The sequence below is a fragment of the Condylostylus longicornis genome, unplaced genomic scaffold, assembly GCF_029603195.1.
Source record: "Condylostylus longicornis isolate FDR11 unplaced genomic scaffold, ASM2960319v2 ptg000049l, whole genome shotgun sequence".
Lineage (NCBI taxonomy): Eukaryota > Metazoa > Arthropoda > Insecta > Diptera > Dolichopodidae > Condylostylus > Condylostylus longicornis.
Window position 1 is genome coordinate 2,625,588 of NW_026578018.1, and position 23,413 is coordinate 2,649,000.

A 23,413-nucleotide genomic window follows, 5' to 3' on the forward strand; every position below is an offset into this window, starting at 1 on the left:
ATTTAAAATTCTTTGATTCTGAAATTATTTTAATATTTTACACATTTTAATAAAAATTATCGTGTTATTTGTAGAAAACAAAAATTCTAGAATCGTCTTATCTAAAATACTAGAATATTTTTTTCGTGCAAATGGAACACAAGTTTATATTATGATTGTATAATAACGTTTATAATGTTTACATAAAAATATTTTATAAATTTTTAATATTGATAATTAATTAATTATAAGGCAAAATATTTTCATTCTTAAAACTTATTTTGAAACTTGAAAGATACAAAGAATAGTTTACTCTCTTCCGACTCATTTTTATGAGTGTATTATTAAAATTTGACAAATATGTCAATAAGGATCTTCATGTTTAATAGATTTTTGAATAATATGTGACATAACTTCAAATTAAAATTTTCATTAGAAATAAAATAAATAAATAGGACAAATATTTAAAATGTGAACAAATTTACAAAAAAAAAAGAATTACCACGATTATTAAAAGAAATTGTTAAAAAAATTTTTAAGAGTCACAAAAATTGATTCATACCGTTATTATTTAAATCATTATTATTTGTTACATCAATATCATTTGAATCTATTAATTCATTTAAATTATCATCACTACCATCATCATTATAATATAAATTATTATTATTATCATTATTAATATTATTCATATCTATTAAATGTTCTAAAAGACCTCCACTTATTCTATTTAACCAATATAATAATAAAAATCACCGACGGCGTCTACGTCTATGATCATCACTATATGAATTTAATAAATTATTATTATTATTATTATTATTATAATTAATATTATTTGCTGATGATGATTTTTTAAAGAAACCTAATGTTTCTAATGTTTTAATTGTTCTATTTATTAATTCATCTTTATATTTCCATATTGTTTTATCTTCAACAGAATGTTCACGAAAATCTTCACATGATTTTTTTAATGTTTTAACACAATCAGCTCTATAATGTTGTAAATGTGCATCATCAGTATCAGTTGAATATGATTTACAAACGCCACCTAAACATGCTAATGGAAAATGATTATGTAATGTTAATACACGTTCTGGATCATGAAAACATTTAATATATTGATGTGGTTTTGTATAATTTTGTGCTCTATGTACATGTTGTAACATATGCATATATTGTGGTATATCTTTATGCCAACCATGTTCATGTTGATGATCATCCAAAAAATAAACATTACGAAAATTATAACTTTGATAGCCACCAGTTGGTATACCAGTACTATTATTATTATTATTTGAATTTGCTTTTGGTATAATACGTTTCATTAAATCGGACCATGTCATATCATTTATATGTTTTGGCATTATTACTTCATCGATATCTAATAATGCAATATAATTATATAAATATAAATTTTTATATAAACAATCATTATATGGTATAACTTCATTTTGTCTTTTATGATTTGTTTTTTTTGTTAAATATAAATGTTGAAAACCGGCTACATTTGGTTGACCACCTGGTAATGTTAATGGTGTTACACGTACTTTACCCATTTGTTCATAATGTTTTAATACTTTTGTTATATTTGGATGTACTTGTAATTCATAAAAATATATTTTATCAGCACCTAATATATTTAATAATTCAATCCATTCAATTAAACGTACTGATAAATCATCATATAAAAAATCTAAACCTTTAACACATACAGCAAAACCTTTTTTTTTATCATCTTCTGGCCGATTATAAATAACACGTAGATTATTTGTTGCTGTATCACATTCTTTTTCAACCATTGATACAGATGATGGTACAATACCATGAAATGGTTTTGGTATTTGACATGCAATTAAATATGGTTGATAAATACCTTGTTTATAATTACCCCATTTATTATACCAAATATATTTATATTCAAATGTTTTAACAATATATGGTTCTTTTTGTCCATCAAACCAAAATTGACAATATGTTTTAACATTTGGTTCGATACGATCAATCATACCTAATATACGTACTGTTGGTCCTAATAAACTTTTTTTACGTATATCATAATATGCACCAAATAATTGAAATGTACCATTTGTTGTATGCATTGTTTGCCAATAAATATTATTAAATTCTAATTCAAATATTGATGGATATTTGGCACATGTTGATGATTTTTGTTGTATAAAATTTTTATTTTTATTCCAATATGCAATTGGTAATGATGGTAATCTTGATTCAACATCATGTACCAATTGATCATCATCCATATTTGAACGATTATCAATTAAGATTTCAGATGGATCAAAACGATCAGTTGTTGTTGATGTTGGATCACCATTTGGATAAAATTTAACATTTTTTTGTAATAATATTCTACCATTTATTGGTGATTGTATATAATCTTGTGATACAATACCAGTGCCATGAAATTTTAATATACCTATTAATACAATTGACCAGATTGATAGCGAGAATAAAATTTTAATAATTATCTTTGAATTTGGCATTTTTGCTATTTTTTTTAAATAATTTTAAATGGTTTTTTGTTGTGTGTTTTTTCTTTGTAACTATACTAAAAGTTTCATATGTAGTTGAATTCGATTTTAATGAATTATTCGTTTAGGATAATGAATTATTCGTGTATTTTTGTTGTTTTGTATACAAAATCTGTTTTGCTATTGTATATTCTTGATTGTTATACGGCGGCAGTACTGTTATTTGACTTAGTTAAAATGCATCTAGTTGACATAATCTGTAAATAAAATAAAAATAAGAAATAATTACTTAAATGAGAAATTTGAAAATCAGGATCTTATTAACATTGTTTAATTAAAAGCTTATTCTTGTTCTTTTTAATATAAGTTGAAATCAGCTTGTAAAAATTACAAACTGTTTGAGATTGTTTGATCAGATGCAGTTGCATTGGAACATATATATATGTGTTTTAATATTAACTGCAATTAAACACAATTAAGCAATCAAACAATTTGAGAATTGAAAATTGCATACCTGTCGGGGCTTTCAACTAATTTTTTTTCAATTAAATTATAATTTTAATTCAATTATAATCTAAGTTTCCATAGACTAATATGCAATAGATTTTGGTACTCAAAATTTGATACCTGGAAATTAAACTGTTGGTCTTGCCAAATTAATTATGTATTTAAGAGAGAAAAAATCAGTAGTTTCAGATTCTAGTATTTCTGTTTAGTAATTGATTTTGTATCCAGAAGTCGACAATGTTTTTTAAAGAATTTTGACTTGTGGTAAGAGCATTTTCGAAAATCAAACCATAAATTAATTCTAAGAAATCTTTTCTCATACTCATCAATAAGAATGTAATTTAATTCATCATTACACCGAATTTACTCTTCTGATAGCATATATTTCTCATAACCAAAGATAAAAATGTCATAAATTTGAATAATGTTTAAAAAACAAAAATATTTTTTGTTTCTCTCAATTTATTATTGGTTCCCATCACGTTTTATATGATTCTCACCAATTAATAAATGTTATTATACTTCATCTGATTAGAGATTTCAAAATAGAATTGAATTTTCAATATTTTAAATAAAAAATTCTTTGAGAATAAAAATTGAAGTTTATGTAAATATGATTGTAATGATTTCTATCTATAAATATTGAATATTAATGTATAAGCAGGTATTGGTTTCCTTCAAAAAAAAAATGTTGTAATAAATTCTTGTAGACTTTAGATGGGAAAAAAATTTATTTATGGAAGTGAAAGATTTAATATTCAAAAAAATTTTATGATTTCAAATAGCTATTTATCGGCTTATGATTGTCCATAAATCGATTTTTCAAAAAATTTTGGTAATAACTTCGGCAATTTACAAGTCGTCGGCTAAGAAGTAGAAAGCATTAAGACAGGAAATCGTGTTTTAAGTAAATTCAATTTGAAAAAATCGTAAAATTGTAAAACTAAGCAATTAGTGCAATGGGATCGATCTCTTTAATTTCTAAACTATATTCTGAATTTGCATGGTTTTTGCCACAATAAAGAATATATTTTTCTGATTTAATTCATCTGGATAATTCGAATTCTCAAAAAATGCACTTAGTGCTTTCTGCCTTTTAACCGACGAAGTTTTTTTTCACTGACGCATCAATTTTTTTGTATGATTTAATATAGTAAAGCAGCTTAAAACATGGTCTAATAATTAACTATCTGCGCTGAATAATTAAAAATTTTTAATGAATATGATGACATCATCGGGGAGAATGTTTATGCACTGATGTAAACAAACTTTTTTCTCTCTAAATAAATATCTCTCCGATGACGTTTTTCGAACATTTTAAAATGTCAATACCGTTCAGTAAATTTTGCGGAGATTATTGGATCATGATGCTGTCAGCAATCTGTCAGAAATTTTCAAAAATTTTATTATTGTTAATGCAAATACGAGTACAATATTCATTATGTCGCATTTATTTATTATAACAATTAATAATAATCAATTAAAATCTTACAGCGTGCAGAATATTTTTATTTAAAATTTTTAATAATATATAGAGTGCTACCGAAATTAATTCAATTATATTTTAAATAATTAACCTGTATATTTTTATTATTTTCTGGGGACTATTTAATGACTCTTTTAAATATAAATTTTCCTTTAAAATCTATTTATAGTTAGAAAGGTAAATGTTCATTTCTAGCTGAATAACAAAGTTCATTATTCCATAAAAGTAATTCAAAATTACGAGTATGTGATGTACGAGCAATTTACGATAGTCTTGTAAATGGGAATTTGACATTTCTTCTATAAAATAATTGAATGTTGTACACATGACGCTTCGATGCTTTCGAGGTCTGCTTTTCTGATTCTATTAGAGAATTCGTTTACAAAAATACGAAATCTCAATTAAATTAAAGTTAATTGTTTCGAAATTCTTTCCCAAAATTTTTTTAAATTATTTTCAATTTTATATTTACTATTGAACAATAACCTAGTGTCTGTCTTCTTCTAAATTTTAGAATAGCCAATTCTCGTTGATTTTTATTTTGTTTTTTTTTTTCTATATAAACATTAGGTAATAAAAATTTTAAGAATTTCTTAATAAAAAAAAAAAGTTTTTTACAGTCCTCTCTTTATCAATGTGTGTTTGGTGTCAATGTATGAGACAACAATAAAACTGAATTTTTTTTTTTGGTTTTAGCGCCTATAATAAATGTTTTAGGAATAAAGAACCCAATAATGAATTTAAAATGTTGTAAAAGTTCATCTCCATGATGATGATGATGATGATTTTCTATAAAAGTATACGATTACATTTATTACACACAAACGAGAAAGCAATAAAAAAGAAAATTGAGATTTTAAAAATAATGATTATAGAATTTTTTTAATTTCATAAGCCAAAAAAAATCAATTAAAATATTAAAAGTTATAAAAATTGAAATTTTAATTGAGGAATTTTAAAGTGATATGTCTAGAAAATTTTAAAATATTAAATGTGAAATTTTGAAATGGAAAATTTCATAGAAATTTGATTTGTATCTCTAGTTTGGAGAGAGCATGGGGTGGCTACAATAAATTGCGAGTTGCTACAGTGATCCGGGAGATGTGTCCTCTTGCTCCATTCGGTTCCCTTGGAATCTACCAATTCTATTTTGTTTAAAGCTAAAATATTGTATTATCTCCAATATTATTATACACTGCTTTTAGCAAATAGTTCTAAACTACGTAAAGCGGTTACTTTGTTCAGCGTAACTTTAAAATTTGTGTTAACTTTTGATATAATTCCTTCCAAGTGGGTTAATTGAAATTTTGAAGCCTTCTTATTCCGAAATGTAATTGAAAAAACTTATGCCTTCTTGAAAAATTTAAAAGAAATTCTGAAAATAATAATTATAAAATAATTAAAAAATGGCTACTAGAAAGGTTTAATGCAAGCAAACAAATATCATTTTACCAGAAATGTCATTTCTTTCGTATTGTAATAAAAATAAACTCGATTGAAGCATCAAACGTCGGCTTACCATACTCTATTTCCGATTAAAGTTCCATTCGTGTTTGAAAAAATTATTGCATACTTTGAGGCGAAAAAGAAATTATATCATCATTTTCTTACTTTTGGGTGAGAGAAGAGAGAAGGTACGTAATTTTAGTTCTCGGTATCTCAAGTAAGAAGAATATTATTCGATTTATGTGCTTCGCTTGTTACTGACTTGTAAATTAATTAAAAGTATACAAAAGTAACAAAACTTAAAGAACTTCCGAAACTTGTTGTTTCTAAATCTGGGAATCAATATCTACAAATGTCAGTTTATTTAATAAATAAAGTTTCGTAATTTAATAAAATTAATAATAACTGTTTTCTGAACCTTAACTCGCTAGGGGTCCATCTCCCACTATCTTACAATTAAGATTTATCAGAATATCAGAAGAAAAATTTTTACCAATATCAAAATATTTTTTGTTTTATTGTTTTGCCTATAGAACAAAGTGTTAAGAGTTTAATGTTAATGATCACGATAATTGCACAATATTTGAATGTTTATTGCGGTATTCTATTGTATAAAATAAAAATTTTTCTAATTTGCTTAAATTTTTATTTATATACATGTGTATGTATTTATTATATATGTGTATATGTGAATGTTGTAGATATTTTTGTGGTAGATTTTATTTACTTCATAAATGAATATTGCTTACTTAAAAATTCACATTACATTGTTTGTATAACATACACATACAAACATAAACATCTATTGACTTTTATGTCAAGAGGTTCAAAATATTATACGCTATTCTTGAGAATTCTTTTATACTTACATATTATATAAAATGAAGAAAAACGGCTAGAAATTAAAGAAAAGAACAAAAAACAACGAACAAATTATTTATCGTGTTGCATGAAAAATGTGAAAAATGGGTTTTTTGTTTAAAAATTTTTCACACAGCCAATTCTAGTCACTCTTCTTCTTTTTTCTTTACTTAAATATGAAGGGAAATTAAAAATGGATTTTTAAATATAGAAAAAAACACGCAAAAAAAAAAATAGCAAAAGGAAAGAACAAACAAAATAAAAAAAAAAAAATAATCAGCATAAAAACATTCAATATGTCTATTCAAAGACATTACTTTACATACCTTTACAAAAAAAAAATGTTGAGCTGAGACCTTTTTGGTTCCATTATATACAATGAGTAAACGTTTACATTTACAGTAATGTACAAAATTTATTAGAATAAGTTTTTAAAATTGAGTCAAACATGGAGTAGATCTTGACAAGAGGAGCCAAAATGAAAAATTTCATGAAAATTAAATGAAACCCAGCAACTGGAGCCATGAAGTCAACATTATATAATTTCAAAATTAAATAATAAACAGCAGGCCGCTATGAAATGTTTCGGTTTAACAGCCGGCAAATTGTGAAAATAAATAAAAATTCAGGGAAAAACTGCAAAGCAAACAAGCAAAATAAAATAGGAGATACGCCTAGTTTGATCCAATATATTGGAAGCACTGAAACTAACATAATTTCAAACAGTTCAACAATACACAATGATGATTAATACCTACAAACCCTGTACATTATTATTGTTATAATTTGTATTAAGATCTGAAAATGCTTATGAGAATAAACCGTAATGAAATTGGTTCTCATAATGCTAAGATTTTCCAACTAAAATCGATTGTCAAAATATTAAGAAGAAAGAAGGAATAAAATGTACTGAAAAGTATCACATATTGTTTCCGTCAAAAACAAAGAAAATGTTTCACCAGATGTAGGCTACGCTAACCAAGATGCTAATTTGATACTTCATTTTCTACACGCTATTTTAAATCTCCTTCTCTACAAACTCAATCAAAGAGAGCACGAGAGAATAATTTAGAGTCTGATTGTCTGTCTCGATATTTTACTCGCCAAGTGAGAGAAATGTGAGTAACTATCAAATATTTGTGTAATGTAATTTTCGAGTGAGAAGAATTATTCGGAAATACGTGTCTCGTCTTTTCTAAAATGTTTTTAAGAAGGTTCAGTCGATAATTTGAGAAAAGAAATCCAAAAATCCAATTGAAAAAATTTGTAATCTTAGAAAAATGAAATATAAACGGAGATAAACGGAAAATTCTGATTTAAAAGTGAATAAAGAGTTAGATAAAATAAACGATATACACGATTGGGCTGTTAATGTGAATGAGAATGTGAAATAGTTGTTTAAAACGTCAACACGCTTACTAAAGTACGAATAACTAATTTGACATTTGCTTTCCGTCATTTATGAATTCTAAAGACAAAACAATATGTACATGGATGAGTTAAAAACAAACTACATGTTCAACTCTTTGCAAAATAATCAGACAATTGATCAATATACCGGTACAGTACTGTACAAAAGTTTTTATTCGAGTGTATGCAAATGGGGGCTTGTTTTTTTTTCTTTTATTTTTTTTTAGCAAAATCCCAATCTTTTTCACATTTTTTTTTTTTGATTCTCATTCTAAAAAAAAATCTTGATATGGAAATTCTTTTTAATGTTATGTGGTATTAAAACAAAAAAGAAAAAAAATCATAAAAGGTGTCCAAATATAGTAAAGGTAATTATTTGCGCATGGAAAAATTTTAATTCTATAATTATAAAAAGCACAAAAAAAAAAAAAAAATAAGCAAAGAAAAATTAAACGAGTTGAACGTATAGAAAACGAAAAACAAAAAGAAATGGCAACTGGCCTAATGTGAAATTTTTTGTTTTTCTTGTCTACTTTAATAACAGTACTTCGGTATAAGTGCCTTATATTATAGGAAAAGCTACACCAAATAGATGATTTGCATATGTGTTTGGAGTAAGTCAGTATAGGTATGGGTGTGTGTATGAATACAAATGTTTATAATCGTTAAAATTTCAACCTGAACGGTTAATAAAAGAGAACAAAAAAAAAAAAAAGGAAAAAGAAAGAAAAGAGAGAAAAATTTACAAAATTCAAGGGTAAAAAATCTATTTAGGAATACGTTGAACTTTGATTATAAATTATGATGATGATTATGTTATGATGATATTGATAATGATAGTGATAATGATTATTATGATAATGTTAAACAAACAAACCAAAATGATAATGTAAGAGAAAAAAAAAGACTTCCCGTTTTTCTCTTTTACATTTTTTTTGTTGAATTGTTAAAACTAAAGCATTAATTTTTTGGAGTGTTTGCTGATTTTCCTCTCAAGATTTTTTATTTTAATCATTCGTTAAAGACCCCTCTGGGCTCTGACTTCCACCTTTACAAAAAAAACCCTAGACGCTTTTAACACATATTAGTGCCTAGCACGGCATAACTGCGTTAAATTTTATATACCAATATAAGAAATTCGAATGATGAGAGGAGCATTGGGGAGAGGAAAGAGCGAAAGCACTACAAAAACCGAATATAATTTTATGTTTGAAGGCTCATAGAACTTTTTAACATAAAAAATTTTTATGTACACTTGAACATTATATGAAAGTGTTAGTGTAGTTTGAAATTAAGAAAAAAAAAATTTTATTTTTCAATAAAAAAGAACCATCAAAAAATTTTGAATGAACTTATGAGAGAAAGAACGTTTTTATGCTCTGCTGACGATAATTGATGATACTTTTTTTTTTTTTTAGTTTCTACCTTGATTTTCTTAGATTTCTTTGATTTTCTTAGATTTCTTTTATAAATTTTACTGATTTTTTAAAAAAATTTCTGTAGTGCCTATTTGAAAATTTTCAAGAATTTTGATTTTACTTTTGAATTGATGTTAGGATGGCGCTTTAAAATTTTATTATTGTTATTTGATTGTAATACGTGTGTATAACATATAAAAGGTTTTTTTGAGAAGTACGAACGAAAAAAATGAAGATTTTTTGTGGGTGTACCGTTAAAGAGTTAGAAATGGTAGTACCTACAAAAAAACAAAATCTATCATGATTGATTAGTAAATTTAAGTGGAATGAATTGAATTTGAAAGAAAAATTGCGCGGTAGTATTTTCATTAAAAAAATTGAGCTCATCTTATGGCAGGTGAATGTACAATATATATAAGGTTAAGAAATTTAACTGACCCGTACAGAGTTGAATGATACATCAATTAAAATCAAAATTTGAAATGAATTTTAATAATTTTTTTGAAGAAGTATTTGATGAGTCAAATAATTGGCACAATAATGGTGAATCTCGATAACAGTATTAGACTGGTAATTATTAAGCATGAAGTTTTATTATAAATATTTATACAACATACTCTACTTATTAATAGTCGTGTTCAATATTTTATATTCTTTTAACATTCAGGGTCTTCTTCTAAATTTATTTAATTATAAATTTGATTAATATTTTTTTAAGCATCGTACTAAATCTAATGCAGTAGAGGCTCATTTTGGCTCATTAGAGTTTTCGTTTTTTCTTTTAGAAGAGAACGGAAGACCCGCTTAGTTTTCGTTATTGTTTGATTCCTATATTAACCTAATATTTAGAAATGCGTCCCAGGTTAAGACTAAGGCGATTTGAAGACAAAAATGGATTAAAAAAAACCTTATTCAGCACATTTTGTAAACTAATCACCCATTTCAAAGCTTACATACTTATTAAGACGGTCAATTTTATTAACTATAAAATAGTCTCAAAAGAAATTCTTTTTACTGTCATATGAGTTCATTCACATACCCCAAAATTATTGTTAGTTCATTCTACAAAATATGTTACCCTTTGTAACAAACACACCAAGTTGATAATTTTTTCCTAACATTCGAAAATAACCAGTGCACAACATATATAAATTTCTAATAGTCATCTAATGTGTCTGGGTCCAGCTAAATGAATTGTCATTCTTTACACAAAATTACTTTTAATTTTCTGCGTTCCTTATATAAATGTAGAATTCACGTAATTTAAATTTTCAGAACATAAAGTATTGTACATATATACTAATATAAATTTTTATACGAAATCAAATTATGTGTAAGTAATGCTAGTACAAATGAGGCTAGAATGTAAATGATTTCATATTAAAACTTTAAACGTGTTCAGTTATTCAAAAATAATTGTAATTTCTATAATTGAACACTTTTTATTGCCAATATTGTTTACACTTTAAAATTATATTCGTAAGTTGTTTATTTCTAATGTCTTGCAATCTTAAAAATTCAAGAGGAGTTTTATTATTCTTCAGAAATATGCAAAATTATATTAAAATTTTTATCAAAACGGTGTTATGCATGAATTATTCTTAATTTAGAGTAAATTAAGGCGCCGCGTTTTCCAAGAAAATTTCGAAAAAATGCGAAATGTTTGCTTGACGTAATGTCAAAGTTGTAAAATATGGCGTATGAATGTCAAAATTTTTTTAATAACAATTAAATTTAAAGCAATAATTCAATTCTGATTTATAAGCAATTTCGACTGATTTGGTCAATTTCACTTTTCTACTACCGCAAACTGTTTATTTACAAATTTTTTGACAGTGGTCATATTGTGAATTGTTATATGATGACATTTTCAATTTGCTCAATAAAAATTTTATAAAATTAAAATAAAAATTTTCAATATTTTATGTTTAATTATTGAGTTAAATTGAAAGTCATAACTTAATTTTTTGTAAGGGAGCTAAAGGAACATGGTGCAGTAAATGAAATTAAACTAAAAGCACATATTCGAGAAAAATTCAACTCCCAATAGCATTACAAACATCAGTTGTAAAACATTATGGTTACATTATGAACTACTTTGCAAGATATACACAAACTGTTCGTAAACTGTTCGTATATCTAACACATTCAATTCACTGCACAATTTCTTTTAATTTATCATTGTTATTAAAACAAGTTACTATACAAAAAAAAAATTATAATAGTTATTATTTATATAAATAGAAAACAAATGCAAACAAGTAATAATTTTCACTTTTATTTTGAATCACTGATTAAATGGTACAAATGAAAAAATCATGTTACATGTTTTTGGGTTTCTTGATGATAAAATATCAAGATTTGTTTTCTTTTTTTTTTACTTGTTTTGCTATATAATTTTAAAATTTCAAAATAAACACCCATTTAAAGTTAACATTGCAGTAATACCATTAAAATAAGTAGTAGAGTTGACCATACCGCACTAATTCTAAATATTAATTGTACACTGTCGTGAATGAGTAATATGCAATTGAGTAATTGTTACATGAATTGCAATTTTCTCGAGATTTTTTGGAATTAAAACAGTTCAAACCACTCAATTCCTAGAAATTAAAGAAATATCTAAGAAGTAATTAGAAAGCCTTGCAATTTATTGTTCTGCATGTGACTGACATGGGCGCAATCGTACATTCCAGACACATTTCAAACATTTTTTCTTCAACTCTTATAAATTATTAAGTGATTTGATGTGGTATGAGTCTCCGTATATTGCCTAACAATTTAAGTATAAATTTTGTGTACAAAACTGTTAGCATTCAAATTTTTTCTATAACAGTTCGTTTTCTCAATTGAACCAAAGAATTATGTTAGAACTGACTTAGAAAGTATAAAGTTCAGGCGACTAAAACCACGAAGCTGTAATATTTTAATGAGAAAAATTAATGCAAGTTATAATATCTAACTGAATTCCGAATGCACTTTAATGTAATTTTTTATTTCACGATGCATTAAATAGAAAAGTACATACAATATAATATATAAATAAATTAATAGAAATAGTATAGAAATCTTTAAATAGAATTAAGTGAAAACTATAATTTTTATACATATATAAATGCATATATATAACACTTATGTGTGTTCATATAAAGGTAGTTCAAGTGTAGTTAATCGGAGATTTCACTTAATTGAGAGTGAACGCGAATATTTCACCTATGTTTTTAAAAATGTATTTATGTAGACATTATAGGAAAAGTGAATTTCAAATCTTGGTAATATTAGATGAATTAGACTTAAAATATTGTAAACATATTCTCATACTTCATTCGTAATAAGTAATATTGTAATTTAGTTCTTAAGATTTCAATTAGATTTGATTTCATAATAATAAAATTTTATATATGATTGCATACTTTTAGGGAGTTCCTGATAAAGTGTGAAGTGTTTGCGTAGAATGCCTTACAAACTTTATATTTGATACAAAAATTCAATATTTGATGCAGACATCATCGGAATATCTTATTTACTCACCATGAGTTTAAGAGTTAAACAGTGATTCTAAGTTTATTAAAATCAATTTATGGCAAGCGGATGATTTGGAGAACTATCTTGTGGAGCTAAATCTGTCTAGATCTATCTTGTGGTAAGTCAGTCATTTATACAGGCACTCTAAGCTTTGAAAACCAATATTGTTCATCTTATCAGCAGTGCTCAAACTTTTCATTTGCTCAAACTATGTGATCATAAAGCTTAACACATTTGTGATTATAAGTGCATAAGACGTTCCCTTTGATATTGAAGAACTAAATTTTGAAATTATATCATATTCCCTAATCGATCAGTGATTTTTCTGAAAATAATCAGAAAATCTTCTGAATTTAACCCTAACCATTTAACCCTAACCATTATTAATAAACCCAACCATTTTAACCCTAGAATATTATTAATTTAATTTAAGCTTCAAGTACGTTTTGAAAGAGAACACCATTGAATGCAATATAAAAAAGAGTATATTTGCACTCAATTAAGTAGTATGTAACGTACTCACAAAAACAGGTGCAGTAAAAACAGAGTACATTATAAAATAATTGTTTTGTTTGTAGTTTTAGCAGTTATCATCCAATTTTGGGGAATACTACGTTTACATGTGTTGAATAAATTGATTGTAGTGCGTTCTTCGTCAATACAGCAAAAGTTGCAATATAGTAATTACTCGGCAGCCCTGATTACACTTGACTCTATTTGTTATATGATTGCATACTTTTAGGGAGTTCCTGATAAAGTGTGAAGTGTTTGCGTAGAATGCCTTACAAACTTTATATTTGATACAAAAATTCAATATTTGATGCAGACATCATCGGAATATCTTATTTACTCACCATGAGTTTAAGAGTTAAACAGTGATTCTAAGTTTATTAAAATCAATTTATGGCAAGCGGATGATTTGGAGAACTATCTTGTGGAGCTAAATCTGTCTAGATCTATCTTGTGGTAAGTCAGTCATTTATACAGGCACTCTAAGCTTTGAAAACCAATATTGTTCATCTTATCAGCAGTGCTCAAACTTTTCATTTGCTCAAACTCTGTGATCATAAAGCTTAACACATTTGTGATTATAAGTGCATAAGACGTTCCCTTTGATATTGAAGAACTAAATTTTAAAATTATATCATATTCCCTAATCGATCAGTGATTTTTCTGAAAATAATCAGAAAATCTTCTGAATTTTTCAAAATAAATAAAAAAATCATGTGAGTATCCTATTATCAACTGAAACAACTCAATTTATCCTCAATTTTCTATTTTTCAGTAATATTTACATAATGAACATTTCACCCGAATATATATACATATATATTTATTTACAGAAGTTTACATAGATTACTTACGTTTCAAAACATAAAAGTAAATTTCTAGTTTAAGTTGTTCGTGTCCGTTGTGCTATACCCCACAAATATTTATAAATAAAATTATAAATATAGAAATTTTTTTTATATACCCGTGCACCTTGTATATATCGAAAAATATTCGAAAGTGTTTTTATTTTTTTTTTTGCTCTACTTAAATAAAAGGTAAATATTTGCTCTAAAAATTTTATTTGTATCCATAAACATTTTTTTTTTATAAATAACTACCATCATAGCGCATACATTGCACTTGTATTTATTGCATGCCTAATACCTATACATGGTTATAGCATTGTAGTTAGAGAAAATATTAGTTCAACTATTTCTTCAGTTGCACTAGAAAAATGCAACACAAAATTAACAAAAAAAAAAAACATAAATGCAATTTTAGAAAAAAGAGAGTGAAAAAATGAAATTGCAGTTGCTTTTTCACAAAAAAAAAAATATTCCATGACGGTCAAGAATATTTGTAAATTACACTGCACTGTATAATAGCTGCAATTTTTGTAATCTATACATTTACCATATGCTTGTATATCTTTTTCCCGCCCCCCCTAGCTAAAACACAATTGTATAGTCTAAAAATGCAACTAATTTTTACATTGTACAAGCATGAATTTCTGTATACTTTGCTACATACATATATAGGCGGGAAGAATGCATGAAAAATGCACGTAGACTATAGGCGTCGCGTCATTTAATTCTTGTTTTTCTTCTATTTTATTCGTTTAAACTCTTTTACGTTTTTTGATACCTTAATTATTGTGGTTTTATTGTTGAAATATGGTTTTAACTTTTAGGTTCTTTAAATTTGTTTTAAACAATATTCCCGTTCTATATAATTTAAATTTTAAAATACAATTTTATTTTAAAATATTTTATTTTTTAATCATTAGGCTTTTGAATATTGTTAAATTTTTGAAGATTCGAAATTGGAAATTGTTTGAAAGGGGTTAAACTTATGAAATTTAAATAAAATGAGAAAATTTAATGAGGCATTTTTGTTGATGTTATCATTGACTATAAACAGTAATAGTTTTGGCATTAAAAAAATATTTGAATATAGATTATATTCGATTTTCTAATGAAATGAGTTTTGGATTTGTGTTTAATTACTGAATTTTAATTACCAATAAAATTGCTTAAAATTTTTATTTGGAATTTCTAAATTAAATTCAATGCAGAATTCTCTTAAATTTCTTTTCAGAAATTATTAATTAATTTGAAATATTTTGTATATATGTTTGTAAAAGTGAAATTAGTACCCAACCATTTAACCCTAACCATTATTAATAAACCCAACCATTTTAACCCTAGAATATTATTAATTTAATTTAAGCTTCAAGTACGTTTTGAAAGAGAACACCATTGAATGCAATATAAAAAAGAGTATATTTGCACTCAATTAAGTAGTATGTAACGTACTCACAAAAACAGGTGCAGTAAAAACAGAGTACATTATAAAATAATTGTTTTGTTTGTAGTTTTAGCAGTTATCATCCAATTTTGGGGAATACTACGTTTACATGTGTTGAATAAATTGATTGTAGTGCGTTCTTCGTCAATACAGCAAAAGTTGCAATATAGTAATTACTCGGCAGCCCTGATTACATTTGACTCTATTTGTTATTAATTTTCCGACAGTATTCGGTAATTGTTGAGAGTAAAAAGAGAGTAAAAATGACGTAAGTGAAATTCTTATACCTTCATACAGATTAACTGTAATACAAGTACCAAATTTAATTTATTTTTCATGGATTTTATTAAATGAAAATTTCATTAACCTTGTATTTTTTCTCATTGAACAAAATTCAGGAATGTTTTCATATAAAATTTTCATCAACCCATATTCAACTTAAATGACATACTTGAATACACTACGATGTGTAAACTTTTACTCAGACTCTACTTTTACCCTGTTCTCACACTCAGCATACTACATGATTCATAAATGACTATCTATACAGAATTGATTTTTATGTAAAAATTTTTCAATTTCAAGTAATTTTATTTCATTACATTATTCGAATTATAAGTACTTGTGCATATAACACTTAAATTTTTTATTTGCTCATTAAATTTATGGAATACCAATATAGAATTTATTTTAAGTTTTTTTCTTCAGAGTTCATTACCTTTACTATATAGGAAATACCAGCTGCATTATAAATATTTCATATCATATGTATGCCTATTTACTATAACATACTAATTTTACTATATAAAAATAATCATTATAACTTAATGTAAATTGACAGTTCATGAGTATAATACAAATATAACAAAAATATTCTTATTTATCAATTAAAAATAATTTATAAAATGTTACACCATATTCATTGCAATATTGACGACATGGATCCAAATATACAAACAAATTTATATACACACCATTTCAATATGAAATAATTAAAAATGAATTGAATAGTATAATTTTCAACACCATAGACACATAGAACAAAAACACTATTATATATACTAGAGCCATCTGTTTATTTAAAAATGTAAAATAATTATTTATAATATTATTAAGAACTATATGATAATAGTGATGATAATCAATATTGATTATCAATGTCATCACTGTCTATATAAAATGAATGCAATTTTACGATCTATATCAGAACTGTTGTAAGTCAATTTTGTTTAAAAATATTTTTTTTTTACTGTTAATGAAGACATGAGATCCATGAGAGTCTTCTTTGCTTTTCGAAATTTTTCATGCGCACATTTCGAAAAGCTTGTAATTTAAAGTCATTCCTATACATAAATAAAAAATAGATTTTAGAATTCGGTTTTTAATAAAAAAGAATGGAATAAAAATTGATAAACTTTTATAAATTGCACACTCCTGAAAATTATTCACAATGTTACTTAATATATTTTTGATCTGAGATGATAATATTTTGTAAAGAGTGAGAGGTTCAAATCAAATACTTCATTTTTACTTTACTTAATTCGAAATTATTATTTTTCTAAGATAATTGATATTCAATTAGCGTTTGCTTCGCTTAATATTTCTGGTCTCTTAGAATAAAATACAATTTTTTAAAAATACTGCAACTTAAATATTTTCTGTACATAATATTATATATTAAATATAATTTGATCATCTTGTAAAGACATTGAAGAATTTGCAATAATTCAGTATACACTCTGTTTGTATATGCTAGTAAATAAGTCAATATGGTAGGGTATTGATAAAATATTTTTGTAATATAATTTCAATTTAAATTCATTTGGAATGGTACATACGATTATAGTTGGTGCTGAATGACATATGAATGATTGATTTAAAGTCTTTATTTATAAAAGGAATCAATTGAAATTTATTGTGAATTAAAATAAAATAAATAAGAAGGAAAGAAAGAAATTTTTAGTATAATGCTATATAAAATATTAATTAACGCTGGTTGGTGTTTATGACTTAATAAACGAGTACATTTTTTGTATAATAAAGATATTATAACAGAAGTGAAAGAATTCCTGTTACTGTCGGTCAGTTAATGAATTAAGTCGGATAGTGGAATTATGACCAAAATATCGGGCATAATCAAAACCATATCCTTACAAAATGGGGTTCGTGTCTAGTAACTTCAAATTAAGTTGTTGGGAGGGTGCCGAATTGCAGATTTCAATATAAATTCAAAATAATTTTGGTATAACAAAATTATTTTGAAAAAGCTACAGAAACAACGGAATGATAATTTTTTTCTTAATTTCCAATTTTTCTTTAATTCCAATTTAGCACCTTGATAATAATTTTAATTATCAGATTTGAACAGAACGAATTTTATCAAAATATTATTTTTTTTTACACCCATAGAAAAGATTTCCCATTCTGTAACTTCTTGTTATGCTTGTTAGTGACTTAGTTATCGTATTTTTGCCTCTTAAAGAAAAAATTTCTAAAAAATTCGAAAATGAATTTAATTCTGTTAAATAAACACAATTTTTTTCTGTTCTAGTTTCCTTAATTTCTAAGACAATAAATTCATGATTTTTTATACACGCGATGTGCCTGCCTATAGTAAAAATTAAATTTTATAATTGTGAGCAAAACTTATTGTGGTGACAAAGAAAATTTTTGAAAATATTTTCAATTCCTTGCAATCACAATTGATTAAAAGAAATTTCCAAAAAAAAATTTTTTTTTTTGGAAATTTAACCGATAAATGATAATTTCCCATTCATATTAAGAATTTATGGTTTCCTTTATTATTTGAATAGAAAAAAAAAATTAGACCATTTTTATGAAGTCAATAGCAAAAAAAAAAGAATATAAGGACCCCGACAATTTAATTTTAAAGTTATTTTCTTCTTTTTCCCAAAAAAAAATTTTTGAAGAAAAAAAATATATTAGAAATTTCCTTAATTCAGATTTCATGTTTAAAATGAACAATTTTCCATTTTCTTTTAATTTTCTTCCCATTGTGTGTATCCTTATTTGAAAAGGACATTTAAGGTTTCCTCGATTTTATTTTTCTTGTTTTTTTGGTTTTGATATTTTCGTTTTATAAATTTTTTCTTTTCATTCCTTGTATTTGTTATCTGTTATTGTTGTTTTTATGGTTGTGCTACAACATAATAATATTCTGTGACTTTTGATTGTCACATTTCGACCCCAAATAAAAAAAAAAATGTTTTTTTTTATGCTACTAATTTTTATTTAATAGCAGACTTTTTTTATACTATATCTTTTCAAAATGTAAAATATCCTGAGTATGTCAAATTTCTAGTTGTTTATAATGTTAGAATAGAATTAAAATTCAGTTGGAACACATGTTGTGAATTTTACAGCTGTTTTCGGGCTTGAACATCCAGTTTACTGTTTTGTCTTTCAGTCACAAACTCCGTACGAATTACGTATAGCAGTTGTAAACCGTACGTTATATGATGATTTTAAGTGTTAATATTGGATTATTGTTTATTTTGAATATTATTTTTTCTCAAATCCTTCTAATGCCAGCTTTGTTCAACACCTTTTTATCAAAGGTTTAAACCACACTGAATTAGAAATCAAATTATTATTGAATATCTCTTTATTCTGTTTAAATTATCATTAAATGAGTTTTCTATAAATCACAGCTTATAAATTCAAATCTCATATTTTTCGGAAGAGTTTCTTTTCAGACAATCTGTTTAAAACGCGTTATTAAGATTAACAACCGTTTTTCTCAAACGATTTCAGACAAATGTCGGAAAATGTTCTATAGAGTTCCATTTTCACCCAATCAACTTTTGCGAATTAGATTTTCAGCCCGATTCGTCTCATTCCCTCAAGTACGTATACTCTTTATTTGTAACTTAAATATCTTAAAGTTTACAATAACCAACTTAAATTTTTCTCGACCTATACTGTCTACAAATTTACAATATAATTTTTCTATTATTGTAAAGATTGACAACAAGAAAAAGGAAGGTCATTATATTCTTTGTTGAAATAATTTCCTTTTTTTTTCATTTTTTTTTTTTTTTGGTTGGAAATTTGTGTCAAATCTGATCATAGACCCTTATTTAAATTTAACAAAAAAAAAATATTCTTAAATGTTATTAAATTTTATTGTTACATAATGTGTGTATATACAAAAAGAGAAAAATCTTAAATTAAGGTTTTCAATATAAATTTTTTTTTTTCTTTGACCTAATAATAATTTTATTGTTCCAAATAATCACTTTATTTTTAAAAGTAAAATAAAGTTAAGAAAGAGACACAAAGTTAGAGAAGGCAAGGTGGCAGCCCGGAACTAAATACATTTTATTAATTGAATGGCGAGCTTATATTTGAGAGAAGAGAGGAATAAAGTTTGTTCTCTTTTTTTTTTGGAGAGTAGTTGAATTGAAAATTCTTGTTTTGCTTTCTTGCTAAAAAATTATTAATTTCTTTTTATACGAGTATTTTACGTAATAGCAATTTTTATTAATGAATCAAACAGATGTCGCTTTATTCTCATTAAATATTTAATATTTCTAATTTAATTTTTAACAAATCAAAAACGAGAAAAAAAAAGAACTTTTGTTCAACAATAAAGTCATAAATTTTATTTGAATTTTTCATAAATATTTTTTTCATGATTTTAATGTGAATGTTATTAAAATAAAAATTAATAGTTTTGGCTAGCAATTTTTTATATTTATGTTTTTAGAATTTTATTTATTTTTATTTTATTTTTTTATTAGATTGTTTCATAAGCACTGATGGTGTATGTATATGAATAGAAAATATGTTTGTTTTAGTATTTATATCGTAAAAATAAAATTAAAAATCATTTTGATTGATTTGATAATTTGTTATAATTTGAAACAATTAAAAATTTATTGTACAGTTAGAATTTTATAGCATCTACAAACAAAATGTACATAAAAAATATTATAACGAGGTTCAAAATTTAAGTAAAATTGCAAAAACATAGGGCATGTGAGAGAGCTAGAAGGGGGAGAGAGAAGAAGAGGAATATTGGCATTGTTCTGTAATGGTCTCCAAAATGTTTTAATATGTTATACAGATCGCATGGTAATATGCAAAATTATTTGGGTCGGAATTGAGAATTAAAATAATTCATAAATAAAAATTTCAAATATTCAGAAAAAAAATGTTGGTGTACGTACTCGTACATTTGTATGTACAACAAATGCAGTTGTTTTATAAAATTTATAAATTATTTAAAAATGTGTAAAATAGGAAATAATTTAACATTATTATTTAGATCTTTAATTTAATGTTTCTGATAATAAATATTAAATTGATTAGAAAAATAAATGAATTTAAGGACATTAATAGCTGGTTGATTGGAGAGTTCAGTTTCTATTCATCGGCCGGTATTTTAAAAATAGAAAATTTTCTATTTTTATATATAAAAAAAAATTGCTAAGTTGAGATTGGGAATTCTTTACCCAGCCAATTTCTAAATTGAAAATTTTGAATTAAATGGGACATCATAAATGAGGGGCTCAGAAGCAAAGCGAATTAATTCTCACTACCAAAATTTTTGCTTTTTTTTTTGTTAAAAATTCATATAAAATTAGGTCCCGAATTTAATTTTCTTGACAAAAAAGTCATATATTTTTTATATTCCGTTATTTTTCTTTTCCTAAATCCAAAATTAAATTTTTTCCACATTGCTAAATTTGCGTAACTCACATATTGTGGAAAAAATTTTTGGAGTGATGGTTAGGCCACCTTACTTCTGAGCCCCTCAAATTCTAGAATCTATATCATTGTTGTCTTTTAGGTATGATATCTGTAATGAAATTTCTATAACATAAAATCGCTAAAGTACAGTATTTCAGAGAATTTTACATATCACACAATTTAATTTAAAATTACCCATTCGGAGGAGAAATTTTTAGATTTTTACCCGAATCGTTTACACATTAAACATTTAAAAAAATTTAATTTTCACATTTAATCTAACAATATTTTAAATGCTATATATACGAGTATAACTATAAAAAATGAATTAAATTTCTAAAATAATTTCAACTTAATTATTTTCTATTTCCTACATACATACATACATACATACACAATATCAACTTTATTAGAATTTTTCATTTCATTATGAGATTTATGTTTAACAATGATGACAACGCTGCTCTACTATAACTTTTTTAAATAATTAATTTTATTATTTATGATATTCCGATCAACAATATTTTATTAAAAAAAAAAATAATGTAAATGTTGACGATTTAAATAAATTTTCAGTTTTAATTGCAATTTTTTTACTTAAAAAGCAAATGAATATCTCGGTATATTTGCTTATTTTTTTTTTTCGTATATACTACCATTTATCAAATCACGCTCATTTATTATTAAACTATATGAAATATTAGGGGGATAACTAACTATTCATTGAAATTTTTTACATTTTTTCATTAAAATCAAACATACGCTTGTTCATGTACATATTTATATGAAATCATTAATAATAACTGATGATTTTGCAACATTTTCCAAAGCATGACCTCTATATATTCATTTTAATTTCATTCTATACATACAAACAAAAAAAAAACGTGAATTATTGAAAATTTTTGTATATACATATACTATAATGCTGTAGTGGTATGTACGTATATGTTTTATAGAAAATAGAAATTTCGGGGAGAAATTGCGGAAAATATTAAATAGAAAATATGATATTTTTTTTTCTGGGTATCCCATAATCATAAATAAAATTTTAATTTATTGTTAATTTTTATTTTAATGTTATGAATTTTTATAGAGCAATTCTTAATATACGCAATATATGTGTGTATTGAAATAACGAACAACGAAATTTAATCAGAAAGTAGAAATTATGATTTAACAATAAATTTATAAAAAAAAAAAAAAAATCAAAATGTAATTTTAGGTAATAATTTGATCATAAATTAACAATTGAAATAAATTCTTTAATAAGAATACTTTCACAATGACTAAGAGGATTATTAAAAAAAAAATTCTGATATTTTCAGTATTATTTTCGAGCAAATTTCCTGTTAAAAATGCTACTAAATAAGAATTAAATGGCAAATGTTTGAAAAAACTCAATATTTAAATTATTTTTGGACAAAAATTTGAAAACACTTGCAAAGCCAGTTCTGTTAAGGCAACAAATACAAAAACACGTCTAAAACATTTAATAAATCTAAACTCTTGTATAAACTAAGGGTATTAGGAACGGTTTTTTTTTTCAGTATTAGAGACAATATTAATATACGCAATGTTTTTTTAAAACTCTACTACTTTTTTAAATATCTGCTATGACATTCGAAAAATTTAAATTAAATGTTGACACTTGACGGTAGTAATGAAATATCGATTTTGACACTACGAAAAATAATGTTGCCATTGCAAATTCATAATCTCTACGAGTGAGATTCACAATAAGGGTGAATATTTTTTCGGATAACTACTTACAC

At 24.9% G+C, this 23,413-nt stretch overlaps 1 protein-coding gene across 1 annotated transcript in view; it reads right to left on the minus strand.

Moving 5' to 3' along the window:
* Positions 1-352: 352 nt before the first annotated feature.
* LOC129611370 (uncharacterized) overlaps positions 353-23,413 on the minus strand; it is a 38,939-nt gene continuing 15,878 nt past the window's right edge. Inside the window, exon 2 of the mRNA XM_055524494.1 lies at positions 353-2,728. Within this exon, the coding sequence (XP_055380469.1) occupies positions 732-2,483 (1,752 nt within the window). The 5' untranslated portion in view covers positions 2,484-2,728 and the 3' untranslated portion in view covers positions 353-731. The remainder of the gene's footprint in view (positions 2,729-23,413) is intronic.